The sequence below is a fragment of the Hypanus sabinus genome, chromosome 13 (assembly GCF_030144855.1).
Source record: "Hypanus sabinus isolate sHypSab1 chromosome 13, sHypSab1.hap1, whole genome shotgun sequence".
NCBI classification, from domain to species: domain Eukaryota; kingdom Metazoa; phylum Chordata; class Chondrichthyes; order Myliobatiformes; family Dasyatidae; genus Hypanus; species Hypanus sabinus.
The window spans coordinates 2,462,593-2,485,132 of record NC_082718.1 but is presented as its reverse complement, the minus strand read 5'-3'; the positions used below and the strand labels follow the sequence as shown (position 1 = coordinate 2,485,132).

Sequence of the window (22,540 nt, the reverse complement as noted above, 5' to 3'; positions counted from 1 at the left end):
GGATCAGTGCTGGGTCCATTGTTATTTGTCATCTATATCAATGATCTGGATGATAATGTGGCAAATTGGATCAGCAAATTTGCTGATGATACAAAGATTGGAGCTGTAGTGGTCAGTGAGGAAGGTTTTCAAAGCTTGCAGAGGGATTTGGACCAGCTGGAAAAAATGGGCTGAAAAATGGCAGATGGAGTTTAATGCAGACAAGTGTGAGGTTTTGCACTTTGGAAGGATAAACCAAGGTAGAACATACAGGGTAAATGGTAGGGCACTGAGGAGTGCAGTAGAACAGAGGGATCTGGGAATAGAGATACAAAATTCCCCTAAAAGTGGCGTCACAGGTAGATAGGGTCGTAAAGAGAGCTTTTGGTACATTGCCCTTTATAAATCAAAGTATTGAGTATAAGAGTTGGAATGTTATGGTAAGGTTGTATAAGACATTGGTGAGGTTGAATTTGGAGTATTGTGTGCAGTTTTGGTCACCGAATTACAGGAAGGATATTAATAAGGTTGAAAGAGTACAGAGAAGGTTTACAAAGATGTTGCCGGGACTTGAGAAACTGAGTTACAGAGAAAGGTTGAATAGGTTAGGACTTTATTCCCTGGAGTGTAGAAGAATGGGAGATTTGATAGAGGTGTATAAAATTATGATGGGTATAGATAGAGTGAATGCAAGCAGGCTTTTTTCCACTGAGGTTAGGGGAGAAAAAAAAACAGAGAACATGGGTGAAGGGAGAAAAGGGAAAAGTTTAAAGGGAACATTAGGGAGAGTTTCTTCACATAGGGAGTATGGAATGAGCTGTCAGTTGAAGTGGAGAATGCGGGCTCACTTTTAACATTTAAGAAAAATTTGGATAGGTACATGGATGTGAGGTGTGTGGAGGGATATGGTCCAGGTGCAGGTCAGTGGGACTAGGCAGAAAAATGGTTTGGCACAGCCAAGAAGGGCCACAAGGCCTGTTTCTGTGCTGTAACATTCTATGGTTCTATTAAGGCTCAAGGTTTGAATGGAGCACATATTTGTCTCAATCTATGCTCCAGCTATCTGTGAAAAGTTGTGGCAGTGTGTCACATTGAGAGCTCACTGCTTGAAGGCTTAAGGGAGTACCAGTCCATGAGTTCCTAGCTGAGTTTTTGTGACAGATGTGAGGTGTGGCCTAAAAGTCTGTTCACAAACCACTCACAACACTTAATGTCTATTGTTCTGTCTTTACTCTTTAGGGGAAAGTCCATGGGAGCCTCTCAGTGAAAGAACATATCAGAAAAACAGATGGCTATGGCTTTTTCCTGGAAATGGTTGCCAGAGCAATGTCTGAGGGACCAGAACTAGACAATGACTTGTCGACTAAAGTCCATCTCTGGCAGGTAGTGAACACTGGATGATCTCTTCTCATCAACATATTGAAATGTGGAAACAGGCCTTTCACCCATGCTGTCTTTGCACTATGTACATTAATCCTATTTATCAGCCTTGTATCTGCCTCATCCCCTGTGCTCCTGCCTCTACACATTTCAGATCATCCTGCTTGCCCTGTGCTGCTGCCTCTACACATTTCAGATCATCCTGCTTGCTCTGTGCTGCTGCCTCTACACATTTCAGATCATCCTGCTTGCCCTGTGCTGCTGCCTCTACACATTTCAGATCATCCTGCTTGCCCTGTGCTGCTGCCTCTACACATTTCAGATCATCCTGCTTGCCCTGTGCTCCTGCCTCTACACATTTCAGATCATCCTGCTTGCCCTGTGCTGCTGCCTCTACACATTTCAGATCATCCTGCCCTACACATTTCAGATCATCCTGCTTGCTCTGTGCTGCTGCCTCTACACATTTCAGATCATCCTGCTTGCCCTGTGCTGCTGCCTCTACACATTTCAGATCATCCTGCTTGCTCTGTGCTGCTGCCTCTACACATTTCAGATCATCCTGCCCTACACATTTCAGATCATCCTACTTGCCCTGTGCTGCTGCCTCTACACATTTCAGATCATCCTGCTTGCCCTGTGCTGCTGCCTCTACACATTTCAGATCATCCTGCTTGCCCTGTGCTGCTGCCTCTACACATTTCAGATCATCCTGCTTGCCCTGTGCTGCTGCCTCTACACATTTCAGATCATCCTGCTTGCCCTGTGCTCCTGCCTCTACACATTTCAGATCATCCTGCCTCTACACATTTCAGATCATCCTGCTTGCCCTGTGCTGCTGCCTCTACACATTTCAGATCATCCTGCTTGCCCTGTGCTGCTGCCTCTACACATTTCAGATCATCCTGCTTGCTCTGTGCTGCTGCCTCTACACATTTCAGATCATCCTGCCTCTACACATTTCAGATCATCCTGCCCTACACATTTCAGATCATCCTGCTTGCTCTGTGCTGCTGCCTCTACACATTTCAGATCATCCTGCCCTACACATTTCAGATCATCCTGCTTGCTCTGTGCTGCTGCCTCTACACATTTCAGATCATCCTGCTTGCCCTGTGCTGCTGCCTCTACACATTTCAGATCATCCTGCTTGCTCTGTGCTGCTGCCTCTACACATTTCAGATCATCCTGCTTGCCCTGTGCTGCTGCCTCTACACATTTCAGATCATCCTGCTTGCTCTGTGCTGCTGCCTCTACACATTTCAGATCATCCTGCTTGCCCTGTGCTGCTGCCTCTACACATTTCAGATCATCCTGCTTGCCCTGTGCTGCTGCCTCAGTGCCCTTGCAGTTGGTTGTCGTTTTGCTGTGCCATCTCAGCCTGCTCATCCTTTCCCCTACCTTGTACACTGAATTCCACACACACGATCTATTGGGGCATTACTTTTTCCGGTTTGCCGGAAATCCCTCCAGTCCGCTCGAGCAGCAACCTGTTGTATTCCTGGGGGAGCCCAGCAGGCCATGCAGCATCTCTGGAAAAGAATGAACAGTCGATGTTTTGAGCCAAGGCCTTTTGTCAGGACTGGAAAGGAAGGGGAGAAGTCAGAGTAAAAAGGTGGGGGGAGGGGAGGAAGATGTACACGGTGGCAGGTGAATACAGGAGTGGGGGGGGCGGGTGAAGTGAAGAGCTGGGAAGTTTATTGGTGAAAGAGGTAAAGGGCTGGAGAAGGATGAATCTGACAGGAGAAGATAGAGGACCATGGAAGAAAGGGAAGGGCACCAGAGGGAGGTGATGGGTAGGTAAGGAGATAAGGTGAGGGAGGGAAAGAGGAGAGGGGAATGGTAAAACGAGAGAGAGAGGGCACAATTACAGTAAGTAAGTTCAATAAATAGATGTTCATGCCATCAGGTTGGATGCTACCCATTTGGAATGTAAGGTGTTGCTTCTCCGCCCTGAGTCCGGCCTCATTGTGCTGTTGAGGAAGCCATGGGATGGGATGTAGAATTGGAATGGGTGGTGATTGGGACCCTAAAAAATCTTTCCAGGTGAAACAACATCACCTGCAAGTCTATTGGGGTCGTCTACTATGTCTGGTGCTCCAGGTGTGGCCTCCTGTATATCAGTGAGACCCGGTGCAGATTGGGAGACCGCTTCACTGAGAACCTTCACTTTGTCTGCCACAAGAAACAGGATCACCTGGTGGCCACCCATTTTAATTCCACTTCCCATTCTCATTCTGATATTTTAATTCATGGCTAACAAGAGAAGTCAAAGCCAACACAAAAACCAAAGTGGGGGCATATAATAGAGCAAAAATTAGTGGGAAGTTAGAGGACTGGGAAGCTTTTAAAAGCCAGCCGGTTAACTTAAAAAAAACATTAAAAAGGTAAAGATGGAAAACAAGAGTAAGCTAGCCAGTAATATTAAAGAGAATAACAAAAGTTTCTTTAGATATGTAAAGTGTAAAAGAGAGGTGAGAGTGGAAGTTGGACCACTGGAAAATGATGCTGGAGTGGTAGTGATGGGGGACAACAGAATGGTGGACAAACTGAATAAGTATTTTGCATCAGTTTTCACTGTGGAAGACATTAGCAGTATGGTGGAAGTTCCAAGTGTCAGGGAGCATGAAGTGTGTGAAGTTGCCATAACTAGAGAGAAGATTCTTGGGAATCTGAAAGGTCTGAAGGTCGGTAGGTCACCTGGACCAGATGGTTTACACCCCAGAGTTCTGAAAGATGTGGCTGAAGAAATCATGGAGGCATTAGTAAATGATCTTTCAAGAATCGCTAGTTTCTGCAATGGTTCCAGAAGACTGGAAAATTGCAAAAATTAATCAACTCTTCAAGAAGGAAGCAAGGCAGAAGAAAGGAAATTGTAGGCCAGTTAGTCTGACCTCAGTAGTTGGGAAGGTATTGGAGTTGATTATAAAGGATGAGGTCTCAGGTTACTTGGAGGTACATGATAAAATAGGCCATAGTCAGCATGGTTTCCTCCAGGGAAAATCTTGCCTAACAAATCTGATGGAATTCTTTGAAGAAATAACAAGCAGGATAGACAAAGGAGAATCGGTTGATGGTGCGTACTTGGATTTTCAGAAGGATTTTGACAAGGTGCCACACATGAGGCTGCTTAACAAGCTATGAGCCTATAGTATTACAGGAAAGATTCTAACATGGATAAAGCAGTGGCTGATTGGCAGGAGGCAAAGAGTGGGAATAAAGGGAGCCTTTTCTGGCTGACTTCCAGTCACTAGTGGTGTTCCACAGGGGTCTGTGTTGGGACCAATTCATTTTATATTATATGTCAATGATTTGGATGATGGGCTTAATGGCTTTGTAGCAAAGTTTGCAGATGATGTGAAGATAGGTGAAGGGGCAGGTAGTTCTGTGGAAGGAGAGAGGCTACAGAAGGACTTGCACAGATTAGGAGAATGGGCAAAGAAATGGCAGATAAATACAATGTTTTGAAATGTACGGTCATGCACTTTGGTAGAAGAAATGAAAGGGTTGACTAACGGAGAGAAAATACAAAAAATTGAGGTGCAAAGGGACTTGGGAGTCTTTGTTCAGGATTTCCTAAAGTTTAATTTGGTGGTGAGGAAGGCAAATGCAATGTTAGCATTCATTTCAAGAAGACTAGAATATAAAATCAATGATGTAATGTTGAGACTCTATAAAGCACTGGTGAGGCCTCACTTAATCTACTGTGAGCAGTTCCAGGTCCCATGTGCTGAAACTAGAGAGGATTCAAAGGAGGTTCATTGAAGTGATTCCAGGATTGAATGGCTTGTCACATGAAGAGTGTTTGATGGCTCTGAGCCTGTATTCACTGGAATTCAGAAGAAAGACGGGTGACCTCATTGAAATCCATCGAATGCTGTAAGGCCTTGATAGAGTGGATGAGGAGAGGATGCTGGCTGATGCAGTCAATGTTCGAAGGATGTGTTGAACTCTTTTTGTCAGACAGAGAAATATCAAAATGCCCTCTCTCTCTCTCTCTCTCTGACTGCTTACTGTCTCTCATAAAGACTCCCAGGCACTATTTTGAACAGCAGAGGAGTTCGGCCATGTGTTAAGGCTATTAATTCTAAAGTGGCTTATCTGGCCATTACCACATTGTGAACAAGAGAAAACCTGCAGATGCTGGAAATCTGAGTAACACACACAAAATGCTGGAGGAATTCAGCAGGCCAGGCAACATCGATGGAAAATTTTCCATTGGTACCGCCTGGCCCGCTGAGTTCCTCCAGCATTTTGTGTGTGTTGACCACATTTTGGAGGATTCTGATGTGCAAATTGCCTGGCATATTTCCTACATTTCAACAATGACTGTATTTCAAAAGCATTTAATTGGCTGTAATTCATTTTGGCTGCCCTGAAGGAGCTGTTAAAGGCATCATATAAATGCAAGTCTTTCCTTTTCTCGTAAAAGGATGGTTATAATGACCGTGGTAAAATGGCAGGCTGATGAAGGATTTCTAGTCATAGTGTGAAGAATTATCAGAAGATGTACAGAATCAATCTCTGCTTGAAGTCATTGCTCCCTTCACATTTTCAGGTCTGTTTGACCACAGCTTGCTGTATTCCATTCAGGTCTGCTTGATCTATATATCCTCCATACCCTCTCAGATCCGCTTGATCTATATTCCCTCTATACCCTTTCAAATCCACTTGATCTATATTCCCTCTATACCCTTTCAGATTCAGTTGATGGGTAAATTAATGGAAAGTATTCTTAGAGATGGTATATATAATTACCTGGATAGACAAGGTCTGATTAGGAACAGTCAACATGGATTTGTGCGTGGAAGATCATGTTTGAAAAATCTTATTGAATTTTTTGAAGAGGTTATGAGGAAAGTTGACGAGGGTAAAGCAGTGGATGTTGTCAATATGGACTTCAGCAAGGCCTTTGACAAAGTTCCACATGGAAGGTTAGTTAAGAAGGTTCAGTCGTTAGGTATTAATATGGATTCAACAGTGGCTGGATGGGAGATGCCAGAGAGTAGTGGTGGATAACTGTTTGTCAGGTTGGAGGCAGGTGACTAGTGGTATGCCTCAGGGATCTGTATTGGGTCCAGTGTTGTTTGTCATATACGTTAATGATCTGGATGATGGGGTGGTAAATTGGATTAGTAATTATGTACATGATACTAAGGTAGGAGGCATTGTGGATAATGAAGTAGGTTTTCAAAGCTTGCAGAGAGATTTAGGCCAATTAGAAGAGTGGGCTGAATGATGGCAGATGGAGTTTAATGCTGATAAGTGTGAGGTGCTACATCTTGGTAGGAATAATCCAAATAGGACATACATGTTAAATAGCAGGACATTGAAGAATGCAGTAGAACAGAGTGATCTAGGAATAATGGTGCATAGTTCCCTGAAGGTGGAATCTCATGTGGATAGGGTGGTGAAGAAAGCTTTTGGTATGCTAGCCTTTATAAATCAGAGCATTGAGTATAGGAGTTGGGATGTAATGTTAAAGTTGTACAAGGCATTGGTGAGGCCGAATTTGGAGTATTGTGTACTGTTCTGGTCACCGACTTATAGGAAAGATATCAACAAAATAGAGAGAGTACAGAGAAGATTTAATAGAATGTTAAATGGGATTCAGCACCTAAGTTACAGAGAAAGGTTGAACAAGTTAGGTCTTTATTCTTTGAAGCGTAGAAGGTTGAGGGGGGACTTGATAGAGGTATTTAAAATAATGAGGGTGATAGATCGAGTTGACATGGATAGGCTTTTCCATTGAGAGCAGGGGAGATTCAAACAAGAGGACATGATTTGAGAGTTGGGGGCAAAAGTTTAAGGGTAACATGAGGGGGAATTTCTTTACTCAGAGAGTGGTAGCTGTGTGGAATGAGCTTCCAGTAGAAGTGATAGAGGTAGGTTCGGTATTGTCATTTAAAGTAATATTGGATAGGTACATGGATAAGAAAGGAATGGAGGGTTATGGGCTGAGTGCGGGCCAGTGGGACTAGGTGAGTGTAAGTGTCGGCACGGACTAGAAGGGCCGAGATGGCCTGTTTCCATGCTGTAATTGTTATATAGTTATATGAAATACAACCTGCCGTATTAGTTTTAGCTCCTATTAGACTCTATGCTGCTTCACCCTTTCTAGAATTGTTAAAGAATTTTAGAGTCATACAGCACAGGAAAGGCCCATCAGCCCATTATGTCTATGCCAGCCCTTCACCATCTGCTCCCATGTCTCACCATTGTTCTGTCTAATCTTGTTGTGCCAGCTTCCTTCTCTACATTTGGTGAACTACTTTGAATCACTGTTCTCCACACATCACCCTGCGACCATTTGCAGCTGCACATTAGTCGCATCTTAGCTCTGACTATTCTGGTTCCTAGTTCGCCCACACAGTCTGCATTAACTTCATGCAGCCTCATGCTTCCAGCTCCAGTCTGCCGTATTCCTTTGAGCTCCCCTTTTTGGTGGGTGCTGACTTGAGTACAGATTCGATATTTTATTCTTGCAGGTATCGTAGCTATAATAGTTTCTCTGGCCATGAAAACATTATGGACATTTCCTGTGCCCATACTGGCTGGCACATTTCCTACAGTTCGAGCATGATTGTAGTTCAAGTGCACCTCATTGACTAAAAAATACTTTTTGGGCTGTCCTGAAAGAGCAGTGGGAAGTGGGGTGTAAATGATTCTGTATAATTATAAATCTTCCCTTTGCTAGTAGTGATGCGGTTTGTAATGCACGTGTTACCATCTGTCTTGAGAAGATGTTCTATTCACCGGGGTGAACTGTGCAAAGCCCTCCTGCGGCTTCACCCTGCAGCTCTGCCTCTTGCCGGATTACTTTCAGATCTGCTGGAAATCCCTCTTAACTTACACTCCGCTTGATTTTTTTAAAGGAAAAATAATGTTATTTTGGGCATAGAGTGTTCTAAATTTCGCGGCTCAGCAATATCAAGTAACTTTGGCTCTAAATCTCCCAGTCACTGGAGCTTTTCTGCCTGCCTGGGTCTGCTGTAGACTGATATACAGTACACCTACGGTATTGTTTATAGTCAGAGATGTGTAAAGCGTTATGCACGAGAAAGAAAGCATGGTTGCTCTTGTATTCATGGAGATTAAAGCTAAGGATGAAGATGAAGAGGACCCTGGAATCTCAGCACTAAATACTAATTAATGCAATCCAACCATCAATGCATTGGATGCTGATGCCCTGTATATCTGTGGAACAATAGGCAAGGAAAGATTTGAGGTTGGACCAGAATGACAGCTGGTTGAACTGCCTAATGTTTGAAAGGAACGTGTTCCACACCTGTTTGAAGAACGCTTTCTACTTTCCACTTGAAATCCATGCTTCTCCCGGGGCATAGCTCCCTCTGTTGGCCTCACCAGAGATCGCAATAAGCCAGCTGCAAATGTTCAACACACACAAAATGCTGGTGGAACACAGCAGGCCAAGAAGCATCTATAGGAAGAAGTACAGTCAACGTTTTGGGCCGAGACCCTTGCTTGAATTTTCCAGCAGCTGCAGATTTCCTCGTGTTTGTGCGAATGTTCGATATCAGCTGATAGCAATGTGGGGATTTTAATTTGTCCCATAAGGGCTCAATGAAGCAGAAGAAAATAATGTCGGGAATAGGTGCTGTGGATAGGTTGTGCTTAGCCAACACAGCTCCCAGATTTCATACCTTGTTCTAACCTGTAAACCACCCTGGTAATAGCACTCTGCAGCCCAGGCTGTTCTACAGTTAATCCTGTCTCTCACATCTTTCGATAATGCACGTTACCCTTTCGAAGCATGCTCTCTGAAGTATTCTAAACTCTGATAGAATGCCTGGAATTAAGTAACACCACCCAGATAATTGAATTCACATTACTGAGGGAATATGCATTCCCCCCCTCCCCTCCCGTGCACCTCTACCACACACTTGCCCCTCTCCGTTCTTTCCCCACCCCCTCCATGCTCTTTCCACCCTCCTCCTCAACCTCCTATCCCCCTCTGCCCCCCTCCCCTCACCACCTCTCTCCCTCTTCCTTTCTGCCTCTCATTCTGTAAATGACAATAAAAATAGCTGGAACACAGAGCAGGCCAGGCTGTATCTGGGGAGTGTGAAACAGGATTAATATTTCCAGTCATAAGCCCTTTGTCAGGATTGGGAAGCTCATTCTGCCAGTCTTCCTGCCCCTCTTTCTATTTGCACTCTCCTTTTCTCCCCATCTCTCTCTTTCATTATCTCAGTGTCAGACTTCTCCTTTGCCTCTCTCTCCATCCCCTCAGTCATCCAGTTCTAACCTGTGTTAGATTTATAGACAATAGGCGCAGAAGTAGACCATTCGGCCCTTGGAGCCTGCACCGCCATTTTGAGATCATGGCTGATCATCTACTATCAATACCCGGTTCCTGCCTTGTCCCCATATCCCTTGATTCCCCTATCCATAAGATTCCTATCTAGCTCCTTCTTGAAAGCATCCAGAGAATTGGCCTCCACTGCCTTCCGAGGCAGTGCATTCCATACTGTAATGCCTGTGTTCTTTCCGCTTCTCTTCAAGGTGGAGCTGAATGAGAACGAAGGGGCTTGGGGCCGACTGGGTGCAGAGGAAGACCCCAGGATTCTCAGTGCACTGATGTGGTGCTGGCTGGAACATCTCAGGGTCAGTAGTAAAAGACAGCCTAGAATTGCTGCAGATTTGCTCTGGTTCTTCCTTACAGTCCGCCACACCAACATTTCTGCATTCGCCCTAAATTTTACCCTTCAGGGTTCAGAAGGAAGTCCCAAATTTATCGGTAATGTTTCCCTACTTTTTTATTTCCTGCTTTTGGAAAATCAGGGAGCAGCACAGTAGCGTAGTGATTAGTGCAACACTTCCCAGTACCAGCAACCTGGGTTCCATCACCACTGCTGTTTTTGTATGTTCCACCTGTGACCACGAGGGTTTCCTCCTGGTGCTCTGCTTTCCTCCCTCAGTCCTAAGACGTCCCGGTTGGTTGGTTAATTGGCCATTGTAAATTGCCCCATGGTTAGGTTGGGATTCAATCCAGGGTTGCTGAGCAACATGGCTCAAAGGGCCGGAATGGCCTACTCTGCACAGAATCTCAATAAATTAATTAAACTCAAGCTGTCAAAGTGTACTAATGGGATGTGGGCTCCTGTTTACTGGTTCATGATTCTATACTTCCCACCCTGTAACACAACAAATAAATCCCCCTACTGCCCATGCTTGGCGGAATCTGCCTGTTTCGTTGGTCCATTCAAGTTGTGAGTCTGTGCAGGTCAATTCACACACACGGACAGGGTGAAGCGGTACAGAGCAAGGACTGTATCCACAGGAGGAGCCTGCTTCATTGGGAAAGAGGAAAGGAAATTGGGGAGAAGGGATGGGAGACAGAGAGAGGGTGAGAGAATGAATGGGATTGGACTGGCCTCTTGACTTGCTGCTGACGAACCTTCATTCCCCTCACAGGAGCCAGTGCTGAGACCAGACGATGTGGTGGCACTGTTGACAAAACCAACAGACAAGCATAATCTGTGGGGTTTGGAAAAGGTGGGTGCTTCTTAAAGTTGGGTTGATGCACCTCGTGACCCTGATTTTGTGCAGATGTCTGAGATTATTTAAACCTCAGGATTGATCTCACAGTTTGAACATAGAACATAGCATAGTACAGCACATTACAGGCCCTTCGACCCACAATGTTGTGCCGACCCTCAAACCCTGCCTCCCATATAACCCCCCACCTTAAATTCATCCATATACCTGTCTAGTAGTCTCTTAAACTTCACTAGTGTATCTGCCTCCACCACTGACTCAGGCAGTGCATTCCACGCACCAACCACTAAGTGAAAAACCTTCCTCTAATATGTCCCTTGAACTTCCCTCCCCTTACCTTAAAGCCATGTCCTCTTGTACTGAGCAGTGGTGTCCTGGGGAAGAGGCACTGGCTGTCCACTCTGTCTATTCCTCTTAATATCTTGTACACCTCTATCATGTCTCCTCTCATCCTCCTTCTCTCCAAAGAGTAAAGCCCTAGCTCCCTTAATCTCTGATCATAATCCATACTCTCTAAACCAGGCAGCATCCTGGTAAATCTCCTCTGTACCCTTTCCAATGCATCCACATCCTTCCTATAGTGAGGTGACCAGAACTGGACACAGCACACCAAGTGTGGCCTAACCAGAGTTTTATAGAGCTGCATCATTACATCGCGTCTCTTAAACTCTATCCCTCAACTTATTAAAGCTAACACCCCATAAGCTTTCTTAACTACCCTATCTACCTATGAGGCACCTTTCAGGGATCTATGGACATGTACCCCCAGATCCCTCTGCTCCTCCACACTACCAAGTATCCTGCCATTTACTTTGTACTCTGCCTTGGAGTTTGTCCTTCCAAAGTGTACCACCTCACACTTTTCCGGGTTAATCTCCATCTGCCACTTCTCAGCCCACTTCTGCATCCTATCAATGTCTCTCTGCAATCTTCGACAATCCTCTACACTATCTACAACACCACCAATCTTTGTGTCGTCTGCAAACTTGCCAACTCACCCTTCTACCCCCACATCCAGGTCGTTAATAAAAATCACAAAAAGTAGAGGTCCCAGAACAGATCCTTGTGGGACACCACTAGTCACAACCCTCCAATCTGAATGTACTCCCTCCACCACGACCCTCTGCCTTCTGCAGGCAAGCCAATTCTGAATCCACCTGGCCAAACTTCCCTGGATCCCATGCCTTCTGACTTTCTGAATAAGCCTACCGTGTGGAACCTTGTCAAATGCCTTACTAAAATCCATGTAGATCACATCCACTGCACTATCCTCATCTATATGCCTGGTCACCTCCTCAAAGAACTCTATCAGGCTTGTTAGACACAATCTGCCCTTCACAAAGCCATGCTGACTGTCTCTGATCAGACCATGGTTCTCTAAATGCCCATAGATCCTATCTCTAAGAATCTTTTTCCAACAGCTTTCCCACCATAGTTTGAGTGCCTGTGTGTGTGTTACTGTGTGTGAGTGTGTACGTGTGAATTGATTCCCTCTAATAGCAGATTCCATGAAGAAAATTATGGTTGTGAAGTACAAAGTGTACTTATGTTTCTATACTAGTAAGACAAAGACCTGCACTAAGATTAGGCATACTGGTTAAGATTTAACCATGGCAACTAATCAATCTGAATTTAGCACATTGAATAAATCCTGAATAATCATCGTGGTCAGACAAAGTATGGGTTACTTGTAAACTTCATCCAGTGTCTGGTATCCTCAGCAATGTCTTTTCCAATAGAGATAGTGAGACATCATAATGTGAGTGGCCCTGCAAACCCTCAGCATAAACCATGAAGTTTTACAATCTCAGATCCATTGTGGAAACATCAGGAATCCTAAAGACTCGCCTGATAAATTACTATTCTACAGAAGTTCAAGAAGGCTGCTCACCACCAATACTTCTCTCAGAACAATCAGAGATGATGAATGAATTTGGATATTCCTTTTCACGTGCTTAAGTTGTATGTTTGAGTTAATGAAACAATTTGTTCTCCAGGGGTTCTGCAGACCCCGCTGTCCCATGGACCATGCACCGTGAATAGAAATTAAAGTCCAGTATATTTTTTGTTTGGTACCTTCTAGTCTTACTCTGCTTTATGGTCCAAGTGATGTTGGGTCTCTTCTTGGGGTCTTTGCCCCCAATTGGACCACCTCCACAAAGGCAGGTCAGGGGGAAGGTGAGGTTGCACCCATTGTGAGGCCATGGGGAGCTGCTTGGAGACAAATCGTTAACACGTTGGAATTGTCAGGGATTTTGCTGCCGTGCTTTTTTTTTTGTCCATTTCTTGTGCCTAGATCTGGAAATATGAGTGCTTATTGGTTCTGCATCACAGACTGATCCATGCTTTTTTCCAACTCTTTCATCTCTCAGTGCCAGGAAGAAACAATAAACTGCATCTTGGATTGCATCAGTAAGTTTACTGGATTGCCCTCTGCATTGGAAGATCCCATAATCCGCAGGTTGATCCAAGCACTGACTCAGGTAGGAACTTTTAACCCCCATCACGTCAGATAAGGAGCAGGAGCTCAGTGGGATAGGCTTCCTGTTTCAGTTCTGCAGTCTTTCATTTCCGTTTAGGTAACGGGAAATGACACAAGTTTCCACGCATTGAAAGCCTGCTTGCTCTTACAATGACGACTGTCAAAGGTCTGAAATTTAATTCACTGTGGGTGCAATCTTTTGCTCAGTGGATCACAGTTTCAAATGCAAATTCAAAAGCTTCAGCCCACAGATTAGGTCGACTCGTTTCCATGTTGTTCTGCATGGCTGGGCAGTCTTTCAGAAGAAGATTTAACCAGCCCACTCACGTCTGTGTTAAATAGCCAGTAATTATATTTCACAGAAGAGGTGCAGAATCTTACCTGATATTTTTCACACGACAGTCCTGAGGAGACATTGGATTGCGTAAGAGGAAGAGAGTTTAAAAGAAGCAAACGGGGCAGTCGGCGCATAAGACCATCAGGCATAGGAGCAGAATTAGACCATTGGCCCATTGAGACTGTTCCATCACTCAATCATGGCTGATCCTTTTTTCCCTCTTCAGCCCCACTCCCCGTCCTTTTCCCTGTAACCTTTGATACCATGTCTAAGCAAGAACTTATCAAGCTCAGCCAAAAATACCCCAACAACCTGGCCTCCACTGTTGCCTGTGATAACAAATTCCACAAGTTCACAATGCTCTGGCAAAAGAAATTTCTTGCATCACTATTTTAAATGGATGCCCCCACTATAGGAAACATTCTTTCCACATCTATTCTGTCTAGGCCTTTCAACATTCGCAAGGTTTCAATGAGATCCCCCTCATCGTTCTAAAAAACAGTGAGAACAGACCCAGAGCCATCTAACGTTTCTTGTATGAAAGCCCTTTCATTTCTGGAATCATCTTTGTTTACCTCCTCTGAACCGGCTTCAATGTCAGCACATTTTTTCCAAGATGAAGGGCCCAAAACTGTTCACAATACTCAAGGTGAGGCCTCACCAGCTCCTTATAATGCCACAGCATCACATCCCAGCTCTTGTATTCTAGATCTCTTGAAATGAATGCTAACATTGCATTTGCCTTCCTCACCACCGACTCTACCTGCAAATTAACCTTTAGGATGCTCTGCACAAGAACTCCCAAGTCCCTTTGCATCTCAGATTTTTGGATTTTCTCCACACTTAGAAAACATTCTGCACATTTATTGCTTCTACCAAAATGCATGACTATGCATTTTCCAACATTGTATTTCATCTGCCACTCTCTTGCCCATTCTCCTAATCTGTCCAAGTTCTTCTGCACCCTACCTATTTCCTCAACACTACCTGCCCCCCACCAATCTTTGTATCATCTGCAAACTTGGCAACAAAGCCATCAATTCCTCCGTCATTGATATACAGCATTAAAGAAATGGTCGCAACACCGACCCCTGCAGAATGCCACCAGTCAACTGAATTAAAAGAGGATCCTTTAATTCCCACTCGCTGCTTCCTACCAATCAGCCAATGCTCTAACCATGTTAGTAACTTTCCTGTAATACCATGGGCTCCTAACTTGGTAAGCAGCCTCATGTGTGGCTCCTTGTCAAAGGCCTCCTGAAACTCCAAATATACACCATCCACTGCATCCCCTTTATCTATCCTACTTGTAATCTCCTCAAAGAATTCCAACGGTTTTGTCAGGCAGAATTTTCCCTCAAGGAAGCCATGTTGTCTTTGTATTATCTTGTTCTGTGTCACCAAGTATTCCATAATCTGATCCTTAACAATTGGCTCCAACATCTTCTGTTCACTGAGGTCAGGCTGACTGGGCTATAATTTCCTTTCTGCTGGCTTTCTGCTTTCTTAAAGAGTGGAGAGAAATTTGCAATTTTCCAGTCCTAAGGCACTAGGCTAGAGTCCAATGATTTTTGAAAGATCATTACTAATGCCTCCACAATCTCTATCGCTACCTCTTTGAGAAACCTACGGTGCAGTCCATCTAGTCCGGGTGACTTATGTATCCTTAGGTCTTCCAGCTTTTTGAGCACCTTCTTCCTTGTAATAGTAATTGCCCCCACTTCTCTTCCTTCACACCTTTCAAATCTGGCACACTGCTAGTGTCTTCCACAGTGAAGACTGATGTAAAATACTCATTTAGTTCATCTGCCATCTCCTTGTCCCCTGTTATTATTTCTCCTGTCTCATTTTCTAGCGGTCCCATGTCCACTCTCATCTCTCTTATTTTTTTTAATGTACTTGATAAAACTTTTACTATCCACATTGATATTGTTTGCTAGCCAACTCCTCTCTCATACCACTGTAACTTCCTCTACTCTACTGAAATACAGCTATGTCAGACTTTACTTTTTCTCCATCAAATTTCAAGTTGAACTCAATCATATGGTGATCACTGCCTCCTAGGGGTTCTTCTACCTTAAGCTCCATTAATCACCCCTGGTTCATTAAATAACACCCAATCCAATATAGCTGATCCCCTAGTAGGCTCAATGACAAACTGCTGTAAAAAGCCATCTCATAGGCATTCAACAAACTAACTCTCTTGAGATCAATTTCCAACCTGATTTTTCCAATCAACCAGCATGTTGAAATCTTCCATGACTACCATAACATTTCACTTTTGACTCACCTTTTCTATTTCCTGTTGTAATCTGTGGTCCACATCCCAGCTACTGTTTGGATGCCTATATATTACTGCCATCAATGTCATTTTACCCTTGCAATTCCTCAACTCAACCCACATGGATTTGACATCTTCCGATCCTCTGTCACATCTTTCTACTGAATTGCTGCCATTCTTTACCAGCAGAGCCACACCACCCCCTCTGCCTACCTTCCTATCCCTCCGATATAATGTGTAACCTTGGACATTCAGCTCCCAACTACAACCATCCTTCAGCCACAATTCAGTGATAGCCCCATCATACCCAACCATCAATAAAAGTATAACATGATCATCCACCTTATTTCTTATACTCTGTGCATTGCGATATAACACTTTGGGTATTATATTTGCTACCCTTTTTGATTCTGCATTCCTAATGCACTAATACCTTGCTGCCTGCAATTACGTCCTATCATCTACCTGCCCTTCTTGAGAATCTGACTGCACGCTATCTTTAATTTTTATCATCCATCCTATCCTGAGTCCCTTCACTCCAATTCCCATCCCCCCCACCAAATTAGTTTAACCCCCCCCCCCCCAAAGCTCTAACAACCCTGCCCGTGGTCCCTCTGGGGTTTAGGTGCAACCTGTCACTTTTGAACAGCTCATACCTCTTCCAGAAGAGATCCCATTGATCCAAGAACCTGACGCCCTGCCCCCTGCACCAGCTTCTCAGTCTTGCATTAGTTTGCTGAATCATCCTGGTTTCTACCCTCACTGGCACGTGGTACTGGCAGAAATCCAGGCATTACTACCCGGGAGGCCCTGCTTCACAGCTCTCTACTTCACTCTCTAAATCTCTTTTCAGGATCTCATTGCTTTCCCTTCCTATGTCATCAGTACCAAAATGTACCAAGACATCTGGCTGCTCCCCCTCCCTCTCCAGAATGTTGTGGACACGATCCAAGATGTCCCTGACCTTGGCACCTGGGAGGCAACATGCCATCCGGGTGTCCTGGTCATGTGCACAGAGCATGACACAGGGCCAGAAAGTGTTGAATCATTGTGGTAGAGCCAAGAATCTGCCAAGTGAAAAGACCCTGATGGGAGTTGAAGCAGACTCCCAAAAAGTAAGGATATGGCCTACAAATTACAATGGGAGATAGAAAATGCATGCCAAAGGACAATGTTACAATAGTGGTCGGGTACTTCAACATGCAGGTAGATTGGGAAAGTCAGGTTGGTGCTGGATTATAGGTCAGGCAATTTATAGAGTGCCTACGAGATGGTTTTTTTAGGGCATTTGTGGTTGAAGCCACTGGAGGGTCAGCTATTCTGGGTTGGGTGTTGTGCAATAACCAGAATTAATTAGAGAGCTTAAGCTAAAAGAACCCATAAAGTGATCATAGTAAAATTAAATTCATCTTGAAGTTTGAGAAGGAGCTGACGTCTGATGTATCAGTATTACAGTGGAGTAAAGGGAATTACAGAGGCATGAGAGAGGAGTTGGCCAGAATTGATTGGAAAAGGACTCTGGCCAGGAAGACAGCAGAACAGCAATGGCTGGAATTTCTGGAAGCAATTAGGAAGGCAGAGGATATACACATCCCAAAGAGGAAGAAGTATTCTAAAGGAAAGATGACACAATTGTGGCTAATAAGACAAGTCAAGGTCAACATAAAAGCCAAAGCGAAGACAGATAATAGAGCAAAAATTAGTGGGAAGTTAGAGGATTGGGAAGCTTTTAAATACCAACAGATCACAACTAAATTAGTCATTAAGAAGGTAAAGATGGAATATGAAAGTAAGCTGGCCAATAATATTAAAGCGGACACCAAAAGTTTCATCAGATATATGAAGTATAAAAGAGAGGTGAGAGTGGATAATGGGGGATAATAACATGGCAGACAAACTGAATATGTATTTTGCATCAGACTTCACTGTGGAAGACACTAGCAGTATGGTGGAAGTTCCAGTGTCAGGAGGCATGAAGTGTGTGAAGTTACCATATCTAGAGAGAATGTTCTTGGGAAACTGAAAGATCTGAATCATCTGGATCAGATGTTGTCACCCCAGGGTTCTAAAAGAGGTGGCTGAAGAGATCGTGGAGGCATTAGTAACGATCTTTCAAGAATCACTAGGTTCTGCAATGGTTCTAGAAAACTGGAAAATTGTAAATGTCACTCCACTCTTCAAGAATGTGTAGAGGCAGAAGAAAGGTAATTGTAGGCCAGTTAGTCTGACCTCAGTAGTTGGGAAGATGTTGGATTTTTCAGGACGAGGTTTCAAGGTGCTTGAAGGCACATGATAAAATAGGCCACAGTCAGCATGGTTTCCTCAAGGGAAAATCTTGCCGATAAATCTGTTGGAATTCTATGGAGAAATAACAAGCAGAATAGACAATGGAGAATAGGTTGAGGTTGTGTACTTTGATCTTCAGAAGGCTTTTGACAAGATGCCGCACTTGAGGTTGCTTAACAAGGTACGAGACCATGATACTACAAGAAAGATTCTAGCATGGATAAAGCAGTGGCTGATTGGCAGGAGGCAAGGAGTGGAATAAGGGGAGCCTTTTCTGGCTGTTTTCCGATGCCTAGTAATGTTCCACAGAGGGTCTGCGTTGTAACAGATTACTCTATATTAAATGTTAATGATTTGGATGATGGAATTGATGGCTTCGTTGCAAAGTTTATATATGATATGGAGATAGGTGGAGGGGCAGGTAGTTTTGACCAAGTAGAGAGGCTCCAGAAGGACTTAGACAGCTTAGGAGAATGGGCAAAGAAATGGCAGATGGAATACAGTGTTGGAAAGTGTACAGTAATGTAATTTGGTAGAAGAAATGAAAAGTTTGACTATTTTCTAAATGGAGACAAAATACAAAAATCTGAGGCTCATAGGGCCTTGGGAGTCCTTGGGCAGGATTCCCTATAGATTAACCTGCAGGTTGAGTCTGTGGTGAGGAAGGCCAATGCAATGTTAGCATTCATTTCAAGAGGTCTAAAATATAAAAGCAAGCTTGTAATGTTAAGATTTTATAAAGCACTGGTGAGGCCTCACTTGGAGTATTGTGAGGAGGTTTGTCCCCTTGTCTTAGAAAAGATGTGCTGAAACCCGAGAGGGTTTAAAGGAGTTTCATGAAAGGTTGGAGGAACAACACCTTATATACTGGCTGGGTAGCCTCCAACCTGATGGCATGAACATAGACTTCTCTAACTTACGTTAATGCCCCTCCTCCCCTTCTTACCCCATCCCTGACATATTTAGTTGTTTGCCTGTTCTCCATCTCCCTCTGGTGCTCCCCTCCCCTCCTTTTTTTCTCCTGAGGCCTCCCATCCCATGATCCTTTCCCTTCTCCAGCTCGGTATCACTTTCGCCAATCACCTTTCCAGCTCTTAGCTTCATCCCACCCCCTCCGGTCTCCTATCATTTCACATTTCCCCCTCCCCCCACTACTTTCAGATCTCTTACTATCTTTCCTTTCAGTTAGTCCTGACGAAGGGTCTCAGCCCGAAACGTTGACAGTGCTTCTCCTTATAGACAGCTGCCTGGCCTGCTGTGTTCCACCAGCATTTTGTGTGTGTTGTCATGACAGTGATTCTAGGATTGTTTGGCTTGTCATAGGAAGAGCTTTTGATGGTTCTGGCCTGTATTCACTAGAACTCAGAAGAAGAGGGTGACCTTATTGAAACCTATCAAATAGTGAAAGGCCTTGATAGAGTGGATGCTAAGAGGGTGTTTCCTATGATGGGAGAGTATAAGATCAGAGGACACATCCTCATAATAGAGGGGTGCCCTTTTATAATGGAGATGAGGAATTTCTTTAGCTAGAGAGTTTTAATTGTGGAATTGATGGGTACTGATTTGATTCCAACTTTTAAGAGAAATTTGGGTAGGTACATGGATTGGAGGGGTATGGAGGGTTATGGTCCAGGTGCAGGTCGATGGGACTAGGCAGATTAATGGTTTGGCATGGACTAGATGGGCTGAAGGTCTTGTTTCTGTGCTGTAGTGTTCTGTGAGTCTGTGATCTCCAGATAAACATTTTGCCCTCTCCCAAAAGGACCAAAGCAATTATTCTGTCATTGTATGTGGGATCGTTGTGGCGATAAAAGTGATTGCTTTGTAATCAGAGGTGCCGTTAACCAAGTTATGTCTTATAACCAAGAAGAGAACCAGGGTTGCACCAGTGAATTAGAAGCATATTTGGTTTATCTCTTGCCTTTCTATGCATTTGGTTAGTGGAACGCTTTACAGTGCTGGTGATCCAAGTTCAGTTCCAACCACCATCTGTAAGGAGTTTGTATGTTCTCCCCATAACCATGTGGGTTTCCTCTTGGTGCTCTGTTTCCTCCACAGTTCCAAATCCATTTGAATTCATACCTTTAAAAAGCAAACACGAGGCAATCTGCAGATGCTGGAAATTCAAACAACACACACAAAATGCTGGTGGAATGCAGCAGGCCAGGCAGCATCTATAGGGAGAAGCACTGTCGACGTTTCAGGCTGAGACCCTTTGTCAGGACTAACTGAAAGGAAAGATAGCAAGAGATTTGAAAGTAGGAGTAGGAGGGGAAAATGCGAAGATCTCTTGCTATCTTTCCTTTCAGTTAGTCCTGACGATGGGTCTCAGCCCAAAACGTCGACCGCTTCTCTCTATAGATGCTGCCTGGCCTGCTGTAATCCACCAGTGTTTTGTGTGTGTTGCTTGAATTCATACCTGCTGTCCTTCACAAGTGGTCCTTGACTTTTCACCTTGCTGTTTTGCTCTTTGGCCTTTGGCTTGGTGCATCATAGTGAGAAACTATGCTCCATTATGAGGTGCCCATCAATGTGAACCACAGTTTATTAAATAAAATGGCAAACTTTCTTAACTTTGCTTCATTGTTTCAGAACAGAGAAGAGAACACGGCAGAATTTACGGCGTTGTCGCAAAAGCTGAAAATAATCATCAGGGAGAAACATTCACATTATCTCTTCAATAAAGGTGTAGTGAGAACAACAACTTTGGTGAAGCTATCTTCACATGCAAAGAGAAAATGAAAACAAAATCTCCATCTGAATTCTACAAACCTTTCCAGCTGATGCCACATAGAACAGGAATATCTGGCACTTCGTTAGACTACAGGGTGGAGGAAAAGGCAAGGTGGGTGGTTATGAGTAATGGTAATGCAGCGAAATAGGACAGATGCCTTCAAGTAGAAGCCATTCACAAAAGGAAACAGATAAGGAATGACAATGGCATTTTTGTTTTAAATTTCTTTAAGCTAACATCCTTGTCAATGTTTGAGCCTTTGGATTAGTGGGAGCAGTTGGACCTCTGTATCAGAATGTATAGGGTTTAAATCCTTTCCAAGTAGTTCAAGTGAGTTGGTATTACCTCTCCAGCTCTGAATTCTGGGTTTGCAAGCAATGAGTCAGGCGATTGATGATGCCACATCTCACCCCAATATCTTGCAGTATGTCTACTCCTCACCACCCTGGTGTGGTGACTGGATAAGGATAGTTACAGCCATAGGTGAAGCAGGATTGCATAGACTGAGGTTGCTTTGAAAAAGGAGTAACATTGCATGGGAATCCATTATGTCTGTCACTTTGTGCTTTACACTGTATTTCAATTGTGCTGTACTCATCCTGGGAATAGTTGTTGGGGTGGTGTTGAGGGAATTTGCACTATTTGAATTGTACTGTACTCCTGGGAATAGTTGTTGGGGTTGTTGGGGTGGTGTTGAAGCATTCACACTGTGTTTAACCTCTGCTCCACCTGGAGATATGGCACAGAAACAGGACCTTCAGCCATCAAGTATGCACCAGCCACTGACAACTCATTCACATGAATCCTGCATTAATCCCAGTTTTTATTCTTCTCATACTGCAAGGAGATAATCAGTGAGAATTTATTTTTTATATTTATTTAGAGATACTGGGTGGAATAGGGACTTCAGGCCCTTTAGCCACACTACCCAGCAACTCCTAACTAATTTACAATGTCCAGTTAACCTACTGGGTACACCTTTGGGCTGTGGGAGGAAACTGTGGCACCCGGAGGAAACCCACACATTCTGTGGGGAGGACATCGGGATTGAATCCTGAACTCCAACTCCGAGCTGTAATAGTGTCGCTCAAGCCAACTGCTATGCTACCCTGGCACACAAAAATAGAATTGTAGTCTCCTGTTCATCTTTCCTACAGTTAGTGAAGTCATCATATGTGTAACAGAAACAAGCTTACACTGGTTACTTTGTGCATTTTTGAAAGAAAGAATTCAATATCATTTTATATATTTTACATTATTCCTTTGCATTCATTTTCTGAATTATGCTAAAGCTGTACTGACAACTAAATCTCTCACAGCCTCGTATTTGCAAAGTCAATCATAATATTGAATAAACAATGAAGCTGTAAAATGACACTGTGAGCAATCCTTGCCTTCCTGAATAAATTAAAACTCTGTTTAAGAATTCAGGACTTACATCACCGCCTGTGTGACATTAATCACACCAGTTAATCCCGTAAGATGCCTGACCTTATTGTGTTTTAGACCAGTATCTATTTCTACAATGACATAACCCAA

At 43.8% G+C, this 22,540-nt stretch overlaps 2 protein-coding genes across 2 annotated transcripts in view; both read left to right on the top strand.

Annotated features, from left to right (window-relative positions):
* zgc:77752 (uncharacterized protein LOC393862 homolog) overlaps positions 1–1,290 on the top strand; it is a gene marked incomplete at its 3' end in the record, with an annotated part of 87,482 nt that extends 86,192 nt beyond the window's left edge. The window contains exon 7 of the mRNA XM_059988468.1: positions 1,219–1,290. Coding sequence (XP_059844451.1) covers positions 1,219–1,290 — 72 coding nt within the window. The remainder of the gene's footprint in view (positions 1–1,218) is intronic.
* Positions 1,274–22,109, top strand: LOC132403426 (protein tyrosine phosphatase domain-containing protein 1-like). Its single transcript, XM_059986831.1, has 5 exons — positions 1,274–1,362; positions 9,886–9,987; positions 10,798–10,878; positions 13,254–13,364; positions 20,860–22,109. The coding sequence occupies exons 1-5, from the start codon at positions 1,291–1,293 to the stop codon at positions 21,007–21,009; spliced, it is 516 nt and encodes a 171-aa protein (XP_059842814.1). The 5' UTR covers positions 1,274–1,290; the 3' UTR covers positions 21,010–22,109.
* The last annotated feature ends 431 nt before the right edge of the window (positions 22,110–22,540 follow it).

Coding starts and splice junctions, on each gene's coding strand:
- LOC132403426 (XM_059986831.1), top strand. CDS start 1,291: ATGGTTGCCAGAGCAATGTCTGAGGGACCAGAACTAGACAATGACTTG. Junction 9,988..10,797: donor GCTGGCTGGAACATCTCAGG/GTCAGTAGTAAA, acceptor TTCCCCTCACAG/GAGCCAGTGCTGAGACCAGA. Junction 10,879..13,253: donor ATCTGTGGGGTTTGGAAAAG/GTGGGTGCTTCT, acceptor TTCATCTCTCAG/TGCCAGGAAGAAACAATAAA.